Source organism: Dipodomys spectabilis, unplaced genomic scaffold (genome assembly GCF_019054845.1).
Source record: "Dipodomys spectabilis isolate Male_0828 unplaced genomic scaffold, ASM1905484v1 ptg000001l, whole genome shotgun sequence".
NCBI classification, from domain to species: domain Eukaryota; kingdom Metazoa; phylum Chordata; class Mammalia; order Rodentia; family Heteromyidae; genus Dipodomys; species Dipodomys spectabilis.
Window position 1 is genome coordinate 2199720 of NW_024870678.1, and position 19747 is coordinate 2219466.

At 39.2% G+C, this 19747-nt stretch overlaps 1 protein-coding gene across 1 annotated transcript in view; it reads right to left on the reverse strand.

Annotated features, from left to right (window-relative positions):
- Sec63 (SEC63 homolog, protein translocation regulator) overlaps positions 1-19747 on the reverse strand; it is a 74407-nt gene that overhangs the window by 44171 nt on the left and 10489 nt on the right. The window contains exons 2-3 of the mRNA XM_042685889.1: positions 9239-9338; positions 1054-1168 (exon numbers count right to left, since the gene is read on the reverse strand). Coding sequence (XP_042541823.1) covers positions 1054-1168; positions 9239-9338 — 215 coding nt within the window. The remainder of the gene's footprint in view (positions 1-1053; positions 1169-9238; positions 9339-19747) is intronic.

Sequence of the window (19747 nt, forward strand, 5' to 3'; positions counted from 1 at the left end):
ATTCTAATGTTTTAATGATAATTCCAAAAGACTAATGTTCTATGGAAGCTCATTCATCAAGTTCAATTTTATAGATATAGATGTCTTTTAAACACTTGTTTATTGCCTTCTCATTTTCAAATATTCTTACATGTCAGCAATTATAAACCAATCCTTACTTAATAGTATGGCAATCAAAAGCTGGAAGCTTTAAAAAATACATATTCAGAATGATAATAAATTAGATAACCTTTTTCTTTTTTACAGTATAATGAGGATCGCACCCACAGCCTCATATATGTACTCTAAGACTAGAGCCATGTTCCAGGCTTTATGTTTCCATTTGCTTTTGAGATAAGGTTTTACCAATTTTACCCAGTCTCACTAACTTTATTACCTTTAGCCTCGAACTTGTGATCTTGGCTTTGCTCCTCAAGTAGCTGGAATTATAGATATGTACTGCCACACTCACATACATATTTTATTTTAATAAAAAAGACTTTAATTATTGAATGTTGGTGGCTCATGACTGTACCCCTTGCTACTCAAAAGGCTGAGTCCTAAAGATCACAGTTCAAAGACATCCTGGGCAGGCAAGTTCATGAGACTTGACTACCAAAAAGCCAGAAGTGGAGTTGTGGCTCAAGTGGTAGAGTACTAGCCTTGAGCAAAAAAGCTCAGGAACAGAGCCCAGCCCCAGGTCCCAGATAAACCAAAACAAACAAATAAAAAAACTTAACTGATGGGCTGGGAAGGTGGCTCAGTGGTAGAGCGCTTGCCTTGCATGCATAAGGCCCTGGGTTCAATTCCTCAGCACCACATAAGCCAGAAAAAAAAAAAAGCCGGAAGTGGCACTGTGGCTCAAGTGGTAGAGCATTATCCTTGAGCTGAAGAGCTGAGGGACAGTGCCCAGGCCCAGAGTTCAGGCCCTCTACTGGACCCCAAAAAAAAAAAACTTAACTGATCAAAGCTGGACTTATTTAGGTAATGATTCAATTTCTTTTTAAGATGTGGTCCTATAGAATTTTCACAAGATCTTTAAAATAATGTTCACTGTATAAAAACATTACTTACAGGATCCAAATTTAATACTTCATAAGGATTGTATTCTTGATATTCTCGGTCTGTTTTGGAAACTTTGTACGCAAGGAATAAGAACAATGCCCACCCTGCAAGCAGAACTATTTTCCTGTTTAGGAAGAAGATAAATGAAGTAAATATGAATACATATGAATTCATATGAATTTGAATTCATATGATTATGAATAAATATGAATTTAAGTCTAATTTGTGGAACAATCAAGGCATAAAAAAAATCTAAAGTAGTTCTATATCATGATACTGATTCAATTTCTATACATGCTAACTTGCAAAACTTGTATACAGCAAGGATGTCTTTTTCACCTCTGAACTGTCTAAAAATCTATGCAGTGTCTCCCATGTAAGATTTCCTCAGCTACTCTTTGCATAATTTCAAGTACAGAAGGTCACAATGGACTCATTAAATAGGTTAAAATATATAAGAAATATTCAGTAATCTAGTTAATATAAAAAAAAAATTGTTCAAACTAAAAAAAAACTGGTCAATCTGTGCAAAGATTAATAAATAGAAATATTTGGAAACAAGCTAATGTCCATTTGTAATAAATTAAAGAATTATTTGTAAGGGACTATTAAACAATGATGAAGTCATATAATAAGACATTTTGTAGTTAAAACATAAAGATATGAATTTGTTTAAAATAAATTTAACATTTTGAGGCAGAATTCTCCCTCTAGGGCTAGGAAGGTGGCTCAGTGGTAGAGCGCTTGTCTTGCATGCATGAGGCCCTGGGTTCGATTCCTCAGCACCACATAAGCAAAAAAAAAAAAAAAAGCCGGAAGTGGCATTGTGGCTCAAGTGGTAGAGCACTAGCCTTGAGCTGAAGAGCTGAGGGACAGCACCCAGGCCCAGAGTTCAGGCCCACGACTGGACCCAAAAAAAAAAAAAAAGAATTCTCCCTCTAATGTGTTAGATTTAGTAATAATATTTAAAAAAACTGGTACTGCCATCTAAAGAAAAAAATTCTTCCATATTCTAACCTGATAAACATCTGATAATAAAGTACTAAACGCCTTCAAGAGTGCCAGCCAGGTACAGGTAGCTGACACCTGTGATTCTAGCTACTCAGAAGGCGAGAATCTCGGTTCAAAGCCAGCCCAGGCAGGAAGGTCCATGAGACTCATCTCCAATTAACCACTAGAAAACTGGAAGTAGAACTGTAGCTACCAACACCCGAGTTCAATCTCCACAACTGACAAAAAAAAACAACGTTAAAGAACTAGGTGCCAGGGCTGGGAAGGTAGCTCAGCGGTAGAGTGCATGCCTTGCAAGCATGAGGTCCTGGGTTCGATTCCTCAGCACCACATAAACAGAAAAGCCGGAAGTGGTGCTGTGGCTCCAGTGGTAGAGCGCTAGCCTTGAGCTGAAGAGCTGAGGGACAGGGCCCAGACCCAGAGTTCAGGCCCCATGACTGGCAAAAAAAAAAAAAAGAACTAGATGCCAGTAGCTCACAACTGTAATCCTAACTACTCAAAAAGGTTGATATCTGAGGGTCAAGGTTGTAATGCAGCCTGGGCAGGAAAGTCCATGAGACTCTTATCTCCAATTAACCCACTCTAAATGCTGGAAGTAGATCACTCTGGTTCCAGTGGTAGAGCACTAGCCATAAGCAAATAGGCTCAGGGACAGCACCTAGGCTCTGAGATTCAAGCTCCAGACCAGAGGAAAAACAAAGTAAAAGAAAACATAAAGTCTTAAAAAAAAATACATCCCAGCCTGGTGCTGGTAGCACACGCCTGTAATCCTAGCTGCTCAGGAGGCTGAGATCTGAGGATCGCAGTTCAAAGCCAGCCCGGGCAGGAGAGACCTATCTCCAATAAACCACCAGAAAACCGGAAGTGGCGCTGTAGCTCAAGTGGTAGAGCGCTAGCCTTGAGCTGAAGAGCTGAGGGACAGTGCTCAGGCCCAGAGTTCAAGGCCCATGACCGACAAAAAAAATACATCCCCATTTTAAGCTATACATTCATTACTTTAAGAAGTTAGTAGGAGCCGGGCGCTGGTGGCTCACGCCTGTAATCCTAGCTACTCAGGAGGCTGAGATCTGAGGATAGCGGTTCAAAGCCAGCCCAGGCAGGAGAGACCGTGAGACTCCTATCTCCAATAAACCACCAGAAAACCGGAAGTGGCGCTGTAGCTCAAGTGGTAGAGCGCTCGCCTTGAGCTGAAGAGCTGAGGGACAGCGCCCAGGCCCAGAGTTCAAGCCCCACGACCAACAAAAAAAAAAAAAAAAAAAAAAGAAGTTAGTAGGGGGGCTGGGAAGGTGGCTCAGTGGTAGAGCGCTTGCCTTGCATGCATGAGGCCCTGGGTTTGATTCCTCAGCACCACATAAGCAAAAAGAAAAAAGCCGGAAGTGGCGCTGTGGCTCAAGTGGTAGAGCGTTAGCCTTGAACTGAAGAGCTGAGGGACAGGGCCCAGGCCCAGAGTTCAGGCCCCATGACAGGACCCAAAAAAAAAAAAAAAAAAATTAGTAGGAAATAAACTAGAATTAAATGTACAATAAAAGGAGTAGTTACGTATATTATAGGAAAAAAATCCTAAACATCTGAAATGTCCATCAATAAATTACTAGACAAATAAGTTAGTGAAACAACCACACAATGAAATACTTTCTACCCACTAAAACAGTTCATTCTGAAAGTCTGCCTACCTTACATTGCTGTATTTAAGAAAACAACTTTTATACCATGTAAAACATTATCCAATTTCTAAACCAAAAAAGTATACCAGAAATAAATACATGCTATAATCATACTGCTGGCTACCTTTAGGTGATGAAATTGAATGACTAATTTGTTTACCACTTGTGTGACAATTTGTTACAATGAACAAAAATATAAAATGAATCATAAGGTCAAATCAAAATCAAAGTGATTTGTTTTTAAAACTGGGAAGAAAAACCTTTATTACTTGGCATGAACCCCGCCATTTGGAATGATCCAGTTCATCTACCTGCTTACCTTTAGTACCCCAATTTTTCATATAAAACAAAATCCCCATGTCCACAGCTTTTCCCACCATTGTACATTGCTTTTTTGATATGTCTGCAAAAAATTCCAATGTTTCATCACTACTTACCCAAAACTCTATATTCATCCTTCAAGAGCTAACTCAAATAATTCATCCTCTAAGAAGTACTTCTTAATCTTGGGGAGAGATCATTAATGGGAGATCATAGTTACAACCACAAAGAAGCACAACCATGAATGACTCTTCTCTGAGTCATTTCAATTTCAAGTTCTTTGGGTAGCTGGGGCAGATCTTACTCAGTTTGTTTTATTTTATGTGTGTGTGTTTTTGTTTTTGTTTTGCTGGTCCTGGGGCTTGAACTCACGGCCTGGGTATTGTCCACAGCATCTCTGTGCTCAAGGCTAGTGCTCCACCACTTGAGCTACAGTGCCACTTCCAGATTTTTTTAGTTCTTTTTTTTTTTTTAAATAAGAATTTCATGGGGACTTTTCAGCCCAGGCTGGCTTCAAACCATGATCTTCAGAATCTCGGCCTCCTAAGCAGCTAGGATTACAGGCGTGATCTTATTCAATTTTGACTAATTGCAAAAAAGCTTAAACAAAACTAGCACTCAGATACAAATTTCTATCCATTTAGCCAAATTAAATATTATAAAATTAATTAAGGGCATATAATTTCAAACTGCTTTCCATACTACAGATGCCCATCTATGCCTAAAAAGGACAGGAAGTCAATGTGGAAGGCTTTCCCACTTTTACCTGGTTATTTATTTATTTAAGCCAATTACTGGGGTTTGAACTCAGGGCCTTTGAACTCTCAGTTTTTTTACTCAAGTTTGGCATTCTACCTCTTGAGCCATGCCTCTACTTCCTTACCTAGTTCTCTAAGAAGAGAGTTCAGAACATAGACTTACAAAACAAAACTTCCTCAATTCAACCTCCTAGCTTTACCACTTAACAAAGAAAGCTTGGCAAACACCATTTACACCTCTGTTTCTAACTTTTTCTTTTGCAAGGGCTGGGGGGCGTGGGGAAGGGGGTCCTTCCAGTACTAGGGCTTGAATTCAGGATGAGAATACTTTTTCTCTTAGCTTTTTCATTCAAGGCTGGTGCTTTGCCCACTTGAATCACAGTTCCATTTTTAGCTGTTTGCTGGTTAATTGAAGAAAACAGTCTCATAGACATTGTTGCCTAAGCTGGCTTTTGTTGTTGTTTTTTGTCAGTTGTGGGGCTTGAACTCTGGGCCTGGGTGCTGTCCCTCAGCTCTTCAGCTCAAGGCTAGCGCTCTACCACTTGAGCCACAGCACTACTTCCAGCCTTTTCTGTTTACTGTGGTGCTGAGGAAATCAAACCCAGGGCCTCATGCATGCAAGGCAAGCATTCTATCACTGAGCTACCTTCCCAGCCCTAAGCTGGCTTTGAACTATGATTGTCAGAGCTCAGCCTCCTAAGTAGGTAGCATTATAGGCAGGAGCCACTGGCACCTAGCAGTTTCCAACTTCCAAGGTAAATTTGAGAATTAAATAAAATGTGGTATGCTAAGTACTTAGAAGGTACTTGCATATTAGCTATAGCCTGTTATTAATAACTGTTAGCCAAATCTCAGCTATTACTATCAGCTTAGATCTCACTCAAGAAAGCATTTCTGTCTTAGGCCAAAGTTAGGAGCTCTTCTGTATCTTTATGGTACTCTCCCTACCCTCCAAGCCCATAGGTATAGGGAGAGGACCAAGAAGGACCACTGATCTGAATAAGGTTATCCTCCGAGGGTACTAAGTAAAAGCTTAATCTCTACTGTGGCAGCATAAAACCTTTAAGAGGTAAGGCTGAGCAGAAAATCTCTTATCATGTCTAGCCACAGTATACCCAACATCTAATACACCTGATACTTAGTTGGCATACTAAGTAATTATAAATGAATGAGGATAAATTTGAAATAGATAATTTTAAATTCAAAGCCAACATTTGCTTGTATCTTCAAAATGCTAACACTCAAGAAATACATTATCCTCACATCTTTACCCATTCAATAATGCTTACCAAACAAATAATTCCATGTTTTATTGTGTCTACTATCTCAAAGACTATAAAACCTCAAAAGATAAAAGTGAAAATGAAAACCTGAAGAAAAGAGCAAACATGGGAAAGGGAACAAAATGCCTCATGTGCTATACTGTATGTTAAATGCTAATTCTCAGAGCCAGTAGAAAAAGGAGGAGTCTCTTTTTTTTTTTTTTGGGGGGGGGGTCCAGTCATGGGGCCTGAACTCTGGGCCTGGGCACTGTCCCTCAGCTCTTCAGCTCAAGGCTAATGCTCTACCACTTGAGCCACAGCACCACTTCCGGCTTCTTTCTTTTTGCTTATGTGGTGCTGAGGAATCAAACCCAGGGCCTCAGGCATGGAAGGCAAGCGCTCTACCACTGAGCCACCTTCCCAGCCCAGGAGGAGTCTCTTGATAGACTCTCCCATGTGGATCAAAATTACCACAGCCAACAAAAACATACTATAATTTCCTAAGCACCAAAGCAAAAGTAGAAAACATATTACATCATACTGTGTTTTGTTTTATTTTTAAGAATTTGGTTCTTATTAGAGGCTCACACATAATCCTAGCTAGTTACAAGGTTGAGATCTGAGGATCCCAGTTTGAAGCCAGCCCAGGCAAAAAAGTCCATGAGACTTTTATCTCTAATAAACCACTCAGAAAAATCTGGAAGTGGTGCTGTGGTCAAGTGGTAGTGAGTTAGCCTTGAGCACAAAGAGGCTCAGGGACAGTGCCCAGGCCAAGTTCAAAACTTAGGACCAGCCAAAAACACAAAAACAGAATTTGGTTTTTCAATGAAGATAAGCTTCTTCCCTGAATGTATAGTTTCAGAAAATACTTGTGACAACTTGTATTTTTCTTTCAAGCATATTTTTAATGTTATTTTGGAAGCAACTTCCAAAAATTACATACTTGGTTACAGCTATATTGTCAGAAAAGAAACACAATATCTGCTTAATTTTGAGAGTATGCTTAAGTAGCAAAAAGATTTCATAGTTTATAACCTTACCTACACTGTTACTAGTGTTTACTTAGATAGCTCTTAATCAGTACTTCAAATACATCAGTTTACTAACCACTAGAAAGAACTTGAGTTTTTTTCTTGATTACTCAGGTTCAGATGCTCTCAAAATATCTAACAAAATCAGAAAAGTTTGGGGATAGAAAAATGGGGAGAATGAAGAAAAAAAGGCTGACAGTGACCAAGGTACAGTATACTCATAAACTGACATGTTGAATTGAAACCCTTTTATATAGCTACTTAAGTATATGTGACTTAGCCGTAGAGTGCTTGTCTAGCATGCATGAAGCCCTGAGTTCGATTCCTCAGTAGCACATAAACAGAAAAAGCCAGAAGTAGCACTGTAGTGTTAAGTGGTAGAGTGCTAGCCTTGAGCACATAGAGGCTCAGGAACAGTGTAAAGGCCCTGAGTATAAGCCCCAGGACTCACAAAAATAAAGAAATAACACAAAATTTTGAAACATGGAAAGTAATATGCTACACTACAAATGTTTACTTTAAATGAGAATGAACAGCAAAGAACAAAAGAAATGTACAGAAATCTACTGTGATCAAGACTAACTCTGTCTTAGTTCACATCATTGAATAATGCTTACCACTAAAGCTAAGGTTTTTCTTATTTTTGTAGGATACCTAAGCAAAGTCAAACCTACCAAAAAAAAAAAAAAAAAGTCCTGAGGAACATGACGACATGGAAAATTATAGTCACTTAAACAAAATTTTAGGTAGACATGGGTAATTCACAAGATGGAATCCTGCAACAATAGCAACTCCTTCACTTTTTGCAGTAGTTTCATGATTTCAGGTAAAAGGAGGTGTAAAGCACATCTCACAGCAGCCTCATGGAATCAAATAGATCTGTGCTAATTAAACATGCCAGTAATCTATTTAAGCAGCTGGGCCTGCCAAAATCATTAAGGTGCCTTGGCACCTGTTTCATCCACTACTTTAGCCTATTTGAAAAAAAGGAAAAAACATTTACCTTGAAATTTAAATGAGATATTATATAAAGCACTTGATATACAGTATGTGCTCAATGACTTCAATTATTATGAAATACTAATGTGACTGTGTCACTTCTGTAAGATATCTATTTTATCTAAAATACACTGGGACATGATAAATTTTAAAGGACTCTCAGCATCCACATACAATGACACCAAAGGAGGATACTCAGGTGACGAACACAAAGGTACAATGCCAATGTGCACCTGATCATGTAAAACAGTATTTACTGAAATGAATTCCAAGAAATGGAAACAAAGTTTTTTCTTTGTTGCTATTTTTTGTTTTCTTTTCCTTTTGTCTTGTTTTTTTATCTGTCTTAGGGAAGCAGCAAGGAAATGGAGGGACAAAGGCTAACAAATGGAGCGCTGGTAGACAAGGTTGAAAATGAACTATACAACTTGTGGATGTGAATGGGAGGGGAAAACTGAGTGAGAGTTGGGTACTCTTTACCCAACTTATGTAACTGTAACCCCTCTACTGTGGCTCAAGTGGTAGAGTGCTAGCCTTGAGCAAAAGAGCTCAGGGACAGCACCCAGTCCTTGAGTTCAAGCACTACAACAGACCAAAAAAAAAAAAAAAGTATTTTAAGCCAGGCACCAGTGGCTCACACCTCTAATCCTAGCTACTCAAAAGGCTAAGATCTGACCATAGTGTTTACAAGCCAGCCTGTGCAGGAAAATCCTTGAGAGACTCTAACTCCAATTAACTACCAGAAAAACCAGAACTGGAGTTGTGCTCAAAGTGGCATAGAGTTAGCTTTGAGCAAAAGAGCATGGGGACAGTGCCCAGAACCCATGTACAAGTCCTACAATCATATATATATATATATATATATATATATATTTTTTTTTTTTTTAAGATGCTTCTACAGTCTTTAATGTAAAACTCAAATCATAGCACACAGTACATAAAGTCTTCACAATTTGAAGCTCTCTTTCCTACTTTGGACTTCAAAAACTACTCTTTTCATACAGTTCTTAAACTTACTAATAAGCATGTATTACCTCTACACAGGTTATAATTTCTTTACAGACATGTATTTGTCACCACTAAACCCCTACTTTGTATGATAACTAGCAAAAAGTAAGCAACATTTCTTAGCAAAATTCACCACTTACTTTACTGTAGGAATAATATTTGGCTGGGGTTTCAATAACCGTAAGCGATACCACATACATCTTCCATATACTTTTCTGATATTCTTTAGTCGGATTTGCTCTGTTAATAAAGAAAAATTACATGAATTAAGTCATTTCTCACAGTTAAAGCAAAACCATACTAACCTCATTGCCATCCTAATATGTGTGTGTGCACATGTACACATGCGACTGCCAGCTACGGGCTTGAACTCAGGCCTAGGCACTGTGCCTGAGAGCTTTTTTGCTCAAAGCTAGTACTCTACCACTTGAACCACAGTTCCACTTTCCATTTTTCAGTCATTAATTCGAGACTTTCTTGCCTGGGCTGGCTTTGAACACTGATCCTCAGATATCAGCCTCCAAGTAGCTAGGATTACAGGCATGAGCCACTTGGCATGCAGCACATCCTGATATTTTATTGGAGCATGAAAGTGCTTTCTATTCAAATAATCTTTATAAAATTCTTAAGGTAGGTTAATTTTCTGTTATTTAGAACAAATGCTCTATCTGGAAAACCATCCACCAACTACTTTTCGTATGAGACTATTTCTTGTTGAAAACAGACTTGAATCCAAAATATTAAGTTAAAAACAGACTTGAATCCAAAATATTAAGTCACAGAATCAATATATCTGAGAAATTTCTCTATTCTCTTCTCCTACTCAAGAAATAAAAAGTAAGGGTAGAGATGTGGCTCAGGAGAAGAGTACCTGCCTCACAGCATGAGGAGGTCCTCAGTTCACAACCTAATACTGTAAAAACAAGAAAAATAGGTTTTGTTAAGGAAGCTAAGGAGAAATGGTATTTTCAAACATTGAAAATGCTTACCAAAATACATTCTAATCAATGAAGTTTAGAATGATACCTATTTAAGATGTAAAACTAATAGAATTTGAAGTTCTGACATAAACTCCAAAATCAGCTTCCAGCTGAAGCAACAGTAGAGAAAAATTCAGTATAATTTCTAAGGTATTAGAAAAGCTGTCCAGGGCTGGGAAGGTGGCTCATTAGTAGAGTACTTGCCTTGCAGGCATGAGGTCCTGGGTTCGATTCCTCAGCACCACATAAGCAGAAAAAAAAAAAGCATGAAGTAGCCTTGAGCTGAAGAGCTGAGGGATAGCACACAGGCCCAGAGTTCAGGCCCCACAACCAGACCCCCCCCCAAAAAAAGCTGTCCAAACCCCTAACTAAGGACTTTAGATTGGTTTATACAAAAGTTGTGTCAAGGAAGTGGCGCTGTGGCTCAAGTGGTAGAGCACTAGCCTTGAGCTGAAGAGCTGAGGGACAGCACCCAGGCCCAGAGTTCAAGCCCCACAACCGACAAAAAAAAAAAAAAAAAAAAAAAAAAAACCTGCCAGCAAAAGTTGTGTCAAACTGGCACCAATGTTTCACACCTGTAATCCTACTTACTCAGGAGGCTGAGATCTGAGGATGAAGGTTTAAAGCCAGCCCAGACAAAAAGTCCCCCTGACACTCTTATCTCTAATTAACCACCTGAAAATCAGAAGCTAAACTGTGACTCAAAGTGGTAGAGCATTAGCCTTGGGCAAAAGAACTCAATGACAGCACTATGAGTTCAAGCCCTGAAGCCAACAACAACAAAAAAGTCCTGACAAAATTTTATGTCACAATGAAAAAAAATTGTAATTCAGTCAAAAGTTAAACCAATGTTAAAATATATTTTACCTTAATAAAAACATGATTTGAATAACCCTCCCAAGACTTAAAAAAAAGTTTCACTTGGGAGAGTAAAGGAAGGGGCAACGTTGTCCAAGAAGAACTGCACTCAGTACCTGACTCATGAAAGTGAAACCCCTCTGTACAACTCCTTGATAACAATAAAATACTGAAAAATTAAGTTTCAAAATGAAAATGTATTTTCATAAAGCTGATACAGAAAGCAGAAGAAAGCCCCTGACAATTCCAAAACTAAACTCAAAGCAAAAGCTGTAAAGGCCAGAAAGGCAGTACTCAAAGGCATACACAAACTGCCACCACCGCCACCACCCATACACACACAAAAGAGCTACATGACACTCACGTTGCAGTAGCCTAGTACACTACAGATTTGAAAGTATCTCAGACATCCTCACAAGAGTACCCTCACAAGCAACAAGCTTGACCATCATGCCAATCAAGTTCCTCTGACCAATGAGTAAATCATGAAGACAGAAGGCAGCCACCCACTTGCGTTCATTGTATATACCAAAATCAAATGAGCTGTGAAGAAGCTCCATGACATTAACAGGCTAAGGTAAACACACTGATTAGGCTTGATAAAGAAAAGTGACTACTGACCATGCAGTATGGATCCATGGGTAGATGGATGGGTATATATACTGACATTTGCACTCAGGACTTCACATTTGCTAGGCAGGTACTTTACCACTTGAGCCGTGCCCCCAGCCCCAATGTTTTAAATACAGCCAACAAGGTTGGGGACCATGTGAACTGAGTTTAATGAATTCAGAATATATCAATTTTTCAACATCTTAAAAAAAATTGTGGCTCAAACCTGTAAGCGTAGTTACTAGGGAGGTAGAGATTTGATGATGTGGTTTGAGACAGACCAGGCAAAAAATAAGTTTGAAAGATTCCAGCTTAACTAATGGCTAGAAACAGTGACAAGTGCTTGTTATCCCAGCTACATGTATGAAAAGCTAAATGGCTGAATACACTGGCATATGCCTCTCATCCCCAGGTAACAGGTAAATACAAGTAGGTTGATTACAGCCCAGACCCATCCAGGCATAAATCCTTATCCTACCTTGAAAATAACTTAGGGTACTGAGTGCTGTGGCCCATGCCTGTAAGTCTAGCTACTAAGTAGGCTAAGATCTAAGTTACCAACCCAGACAAATCTTCAAACTGTTAGGTCCAATTAACCAGCAAAGAACTGAAACTGAAGACAGGACTCAGTGGTAAAACACCAGCTGTGAGCAAAAAAATCTGAGCAAGGAGGCCGAGTTGAAGCCATAAATTAAAACTCATAAATTATATAAATAACTAAGAAAAGGGGTTGCAGGTGCCGTTGCTCATGTGGTAATGCTCCTGCCTAACAATCACAATGTTTGAGCTCAGTCTTCAGTACTACCACCACTATCCCTCCACCAAAAAAACATAAAAGATGACAGGTAGGGAAAAAAATGGTATTCTGAATGAATCAAAGCGATTTTAATGTGTAATAAGTTCAACTACCCTAATACTACATGTTGAGGAAGGCATCCACATGGGATATTCCTAGAAGTATCCGAAGAGGTTGAAGAAGGATACATAGGAGAAGAGTTGGTGACAGAAAAGGGGACTTGTATATATGCAGTAAAATTGAGAAATAAGTTAATATATTGAAAAAAAACTGAAATACATTTTTCCTGTCAAAAAAAGACAGTAATACGAGAATATAAACAAATAAATTTGGTATTACATTGATCAGTATGAATTAATACCTTAATACAGAAAAATAGACACACACAACTGTATAGATATACATACATACTCCCTAGCTCTTTTAAGAAGGACTAGGGCCAACAAAACAAGAGTAGTATTACTGTACCCAGCTTCTGGCTTCTGAACTCCATTCTCCACAACAGAAATCCAGGATTCCAATACTTTCCCTCAAAATATTATTTGCCAATGGGGAAAAGAGTGATTTCACAATAAGGAAGTATTCCCCTCAGGAGGTCCATATCTTAGCCAGACACCACTGGCTCACATCTGTAATCCTAGCTACTCAGGAGACTGAGATCTGATCAAAATCAGTCCAGGCAGAAAAGTCTATGAGACTATTTAGCAAAAAGAAGCAGACGTATGGCTCAACTAGAAGAACTACAAGTGTATACCAACCTTGTCTTGCTGTTTGACTTTTTCTTTCATCCGTGTGTGTGTGTGTGTGTGTGTGTGTGTGTGTGTGTGTGTGTGTGTGTGTGTGGATGGGGGAGGGAAGAGCAGGGCAGGCAAAAAACTCAGCCTTAAGGTTTTCTAATATTGAAGCCTTCACTATTCAACTATATTCAGCTAGCTCATGAAACAGTACCTATATATCCACGGCCAACTTTTTACATGAATATAAAGCCATGCAATGAGAACAGAACAGTCACTTCAATAATACTGCTGAAACAAATGGATTTCCACATTAAAAAGAATGAAGCTGGACCTTCAAAAGAATAAAAAGGCATTAAAAGTTTCCTCTAAGCAGTAGGGAGGTTCCTCAAAAGACTCCACATAGAGCTCCCCTATGACCTAGCAATCCCACTTTTGGGTATTTACCCAAATGTTCACAAACAAGACCACACTAAAGCTACTAGCAAGACTATGTTTATTGCAGCATTACTTACCATAGCTAAGATATGGAACCAACTCAGATGCCCCTCAGTAGATGAATGGATCAAGAAAAAGTGGTATATATACACAATGGAATTCTATGCCTCCATCAGAAAGAATGACATTGCCCCATTTGTTAGGAAATGGAAAGACTTGGAAAAAATTATATTAAGTGAAGTAAGCCAGGCACAAAAAAACACAGGTCCCATGATTTCCCTTATTTGCAATAACTAGTATATGTCTGAGTCAAGCAGAAAAGGTCAGATAATTTGATGTTAGGGAAATGAACCCTAAAATATGTATTCAAGTATTTTTTTCTTTCATGCGATTGTTTCTACCCCATTTATAAGATTATTTCTTTGTTGTTTTGTATGTCCTTCCCCCACAGTATAACCCCTGCTTTCACTGTATTTGATGTCGGTATAATTTGTGGAGGGGAAGGGAAAAAACAAATTGTTTAAATAGGGATACAGGTGGACCCATTGCAACATTGAGATGTATAAGTCATTATGTCGAAAACGAACTTTACAACTTTGGTGGAGGGGGCGGAGGGAAGATGGGAAGAGATGGGAAGGGGAAACAAAGGAGGAGGCTACAATGCTTGATAAGAAATGTACTCATTATCTTGCCCATGTAATTGTAACCCCTCTGTACAGTATTTTCACAATTAAAAAAAAAAAGTTGCCTCTAAAGCCAGGCACCAGTGGCTCATGCCTATAATCCTACCTACTCAGGAAGCTGAGATCTGAGGATAGGGGTCCAAAGCTAGCTGGGGCAGGAAAGTCCATCACTCTTATCTCCAATTAACTACCAGAAAACTGGAAGTAGTGCTGTGACACAATTGGCATAGGACTCGCCTTGAGCTGAAGAGCACAGGGACAGTGCCCTGGCCCAGAGTTCAAGCCCCACGACTGACACACACACAAAAAAGCTTCTAAATGGTTCAGATATTGAAAGACTTAAAACCATAAATCTCTCAGAAGAAATCGCAAGTACATTTTCATAACCTTTGATTTGGGAGTGGTTTCCTAGATAGGGCCTCAAAAGCATAAACAAGAGACAAAATAAAATATAATAAAATAAACTGGACTTCACCAAAATAAATGAAAAATAGCTTCTGGTTCACCAGAGGACATTACTAAGAAAGTGGAAAATAATGTACAGTTTGAGAGAAAATATCTATAGACTCAAATCCAGAATACATGAAGAATTCCTACAGATGAACAAAGAACTCAATACAATAAAAGGGTGGGGCAAAGGATTTAGATAAACATTTCTCCAAAGACATGCAAATAACATATAAAAGATGCTTAGAATCATTAGGCAATTAAAAAAATATCAAGACTATAATAATACCACTTGAAACCTATTAGAATAATTATAATTACTCATTTTTTTTCCAAAAAGAAAACAAGTGTTGGAGAAGATAAACAGAAAATGGAGCCCCTGTACATGACTGATTATGGAAAATAGTTCGGCAGATTCTTAAAAAGTTAAAGAGTACTATATGATCTAGCTGTTCTACTCTTCAGGAATATGCTCTAAAGAACTGACAGGGGACTACAAATGTGGCTAAATGGTAGAGTGCTTGCCTAGCATGCATGAAGCCCTAGGTTTGATTCCTCAGTACCACATAAACAGATAAAGCCGGAAGTGGTGCTATGGCTCAAGTGATAGAGTGCTACCCTTGAGCAAAAGCAGCTCAGGGACGGTGCCCAGGCCCTGAATGCGAGCCCCAGGACTGGCAAAAAAAAAAAAAACTGACAGGAAGGATTCAAACAGATATACTTCAACACCACTGTTCACTGAGCATTATTTACAATTACCTAAGTGTGGACTGTTTTCTCAGAGACATAATACATGAATTTAGTTCAAAATATTGGTAGTGGGCACTCCCTAGTTAGAAGTTATTAAGCTTTCAATAAACATCAGATATGCCTGAGAAGCTACCAGAAAGAGGTTATGCAACTCACAGTGGATGGAGGGGGAATTCTTCCCCCCATAAAATGGATTATGTCAAAAGTCATCCCTGTAAGAATTTTGTGTAGCCAGGCACTGATGGCTCATGCCTATAATCCTAGGATCAAGGTTCAAAGCCAGCCCAGGTAGAAGAGTCCCCATGAGACTCTTACATCCAATTAACCCTCAAAAGCCAGAAGTAGAGCTGTGGCTCAGAGTGGTAGAGCACTATCCTTGAGCGCAACTCAGGGAGAGCACCCAGCCCCTGAATTCACACCCCACAGCCGCCAACAACAACAACAACAAGTAGAGCTGAAGTTGTAGGTCAAGTGATTGAACACTGACGTAGCAAGCAAATTGAGTAAGTGTAGAGCTCTCAGAATCAGGGGGGAATAGGGGAGAGAGAAGGGTCTTAAGGCAGAATAAAAGTGATTTCTTACATATAGGGAACTCCAATAAGGTTATCATCCAATTTTTCATCACACTCTTGGAAAACAAAAGACAGAGAGACAATATAGTCAAAGTACTAAAAGAAAGAAATTATCAACCAAGAAATGTACCTCACAAAGGTTTGTTTCAAAAGTGAATTAGAAAATGAGACATTCTTAAATATACAAAAGCTGAGATGTTTCAAACATTGTGTCTATGTATGAAGATAGCTTAAGGAAACTCAGTTAAGTCTACTGCAAAATAAAGAAGAAAGGGACTGCCGGGGAAAATGGTAAAGAGAGAACAATGGATGAGATTCATCTGATTAAATTTTATATATAAATATAGATATGGATATGTATGCATGCAAAATACTATGATGAAAACCCTCTGATTAATTAATATATGCTAAAACATAGTTTTATTTTTTTTGCCAGGGCCTGGGCACTGTCCCTGAGCTTCTTTTGCTCAAGGCTAGTGCTCTACTACTTGAACCACAGTGCTGCTTCTAGCTTTATTTTTTTTTTTTGGGTCCGGTCGTGGGGCCTGAACTCTGGGCCTAGACACTGTCCCTCAGCTCTTCAGCTCAAGGCTAGCACTCTACCACTTGAGCAACAGCGCCACTTCCGGCTTTTTTCTTATGTGGTGCTGAGGAATCGAACCCAGAGCCTCAGGCATGCAAGGCAAGCGCTCTACCACTGAGTCACCTTCCCAGCCCCGCTTCTAGCTTTTTCTGAGTAGTTTATTGGAGATGAGTCTCATAAGCTGGGTGCTGGGGGCTCACGTCTGTAATCCTAGCTACTCAGAAGGCTGAGTTCTGAGGATCGTGGTTCAAAGCCAGCCCAGGCAGGAAAGTCCCTGACTCTTATCTCCAATTAACCTCCAGAAAACCAGAAGTGGTGCTGTGGCTCAAGTGGTAGAACACTTGCATTGAGCTTAAGAGCTCAGGGACAGAGGGCCCAGGCACAGAGTTCAAACCTCATGACTGACAAAAAAAAAAAAAAGTCTCATGGCCTTTCCTACCTAGGCTGACTTCAAACTGCAATTCCCAAATCTCAGCCTTCTGAATAGCTAGGATTACAGGTGAGAGCCACCTGCTATCCTTTTAGCACCTGGCTAAAAGTTTTAATTTAAAAAAAAAAAATTAAGGAATTGTCAGGCACCGGGCTCAGGCCTGTAATCCTAGCTACTCAGGAGGTTGAGATCAGAGAATTGCAGTTCAAAGTCAGCCCAGGTAAAGGAAAATCTATGAGACTCTTATCTCCAATAAACCATGGGGGGACACCACAGGAAAGTAAAACAGGCTACTGTGGGGAAAGGTAGTAGGGAGAAGGGGACTGGGCCAATGAAGAGAATAAATGTGGGTAAATAAATGGTCAACATCCTTTATGTATAGCAGGATAATGAGGAGCAGGGAAATTTAAAATATATTGAAAGTATTAGATTCAGAAATCAACCCAGGAAGGAAAAAAAAACACACCTGAAATACTGAAACAACTGGTCTTCCCTAACGCTATTGCTAGTTTTTGAATAGGAGACATAGGGACTATCTGCATGTCTTCTAAGAGATGTTCAAAGGTATAAACTCTTGACAATGAGTCAAAACACAAAAAACTGGAAGGCATGTCCGGCAAAGGGAAGCTATAAAATCACCTACTATCTCTGTATTTTGGGTAGGTTTAGTTCACATCTCCACCAGTGTTACCTACCCAAAAACACTGTCCAAGACTCAGGATGTATTCTCACAGCTTAGAAGTATAAAGGTTATAGTTAGGAACCCATTGTAAATCTATAATTCCATTTTCTTAAAGGAGAATGGGAAATGTTTCTCTTTTCTTTTTCCCATTTGTTACACAAAAATAAATCCTTGCTAAAACTTAGTTCCGTTTAAATGTTTTTCATATGTGGATCTCAAGGACCTTTCTTTTTTTTTTTTCTGTGGAAACTAAGATCCCAAGGGAACCCCTCATCCATCATCCATGACACATGAATGAAAACAGAACAAGGAAGTTGGGTGTCTATAAGCCTAGCTATTCAGGAGGCTGAGATTTGAGCACCTTGACTCAAAAGCCAGCTCAAGCACACAAATTGGAAATACTTCTCTCCAATTAAGGGACATAAAGCAGGAACTGGAGGAATGTCTCAAGAACTAGAATTCCAGCCATGAGTGAAAAAGCCAAATAAGACCCCTAGTTCAAGCCCTTAGTACCAGTACAGAAAGAAAAAGAAAAGAAAAAAGGAGTTTGAAGCCAGCCCAGGCAGGAAAGTCCATGAGATTTTTACTTCTCATCAACCACCAGAAAACCTGAAGTAGAGCTCTGGCTCAAGTGGTAGAGCACTAGACTTGAGCACAAAAGCTCAGGGACAGAGCCTAGGCCCTCAGTTCAAGTCTTGTCACCCCTCTCCCCAAAAAAAGAAAAGAAAAGAGAGGGGAGGAAATGAGGGAAAGAGGGAAAGAAGAAGAAAAAAGAGAGGCTGGGAAGGTGGCTCAGTTGGTAGAGTGCTTGCCTCGCATGCATGAGGCTCTAGGTTCGATTCCTCAGCACCACATAAGCAGAAAAAGCTCGAAGTGGCACTGTGGCTCAAGTGGTAGAGCGCTAACCTTGAGCTGAAGAGCTGAGGGACAGCGCCCAGACCTAGAGTTCAAGCCCCACAACCGACAAAAGAAAAAAAAAAAAAAAAATGAAGAGAAAATACAAGAAAACCTGGCGACATTTTTTAAGAAATGGGGAAGTTGGATGAGAGTGAGTGATAGAGGGGATTAATGTGGTGATGGGGGTACACTGTATATATTATATTGTTAGAATGAACCTCCCTGCACAACTAACATATGCTAATAAAAATAATCTTTAAAAAGGCCTTTGTAAGCTGGGTGCCTGGGTGTGGGTGGCTCATTCTTGAAATCCTAGCTACTCAGGAGGCTGAGAGCTGAGAATTATAGTTCCAAGCCAGACTGGACAGGAATGTCTATGAAACTTATCTCCAATTAACTACCAAAAATATTGGAAAAAGACCTGTAGCTCAAGAAGTAGAGTACTAAGCTTTGAACAAAACAGCACAGGGATAGCACCCAGGCTCTGAGTTCGAACCTCAGGATCAGCACCAAAACAAAAATCTAAAGAAAGAAAAAAAGCTTCATAGTTAAAAAGAAGACATGGCTTTGAACACTTAAAAGCAAGGTCATTCACATGTTTGAGATGATCCACTTTCACTCTAAAATACATTCTTTTTCTAATAAACATTTTTATAGGAAAGAAAAAGGAAAGGGGGAAGGTAGGCTTAATAAAGTCCTGCCTGGTAAAAGAGAAGACCACTAGACAGTACCTCAGAATCATATGAGTAAATAAAGATCTCAATAAAAGTAAATGTATGGATTATTATAAAAAGCTAATGTTACTGTAACAATGTTTTGTTACTGTAACAATGGTTTGTAACTTTTTTTTTCTACGTTAAGAGTCTAATGCATTTAAACGTAATATTAGCAGGACATGGGCTCACACTGATCTCAGGATTGAGGCTCAAAGCCAGCCCTGGTAGAAAAGCCAATGAGACTCTTATCTCCAACTAAGTAACAAAAACCTGGAAATAGAGGTATGGCTCAAGTACTAGAGCATCAGCCTTGGGCTAAAAAGCCAAGTCTGAGTATGGAGAGCATCAGCCTTGGGCTAAAAAGCCAAGTCTGAGTATGGAGTACTCAGGGCTTCTGAGTTCAATCCTCAGTACTGACATATAAAAAAGTAAAGTAATAAAGTATAAAATTAATAAAATATAAAAGAAGCA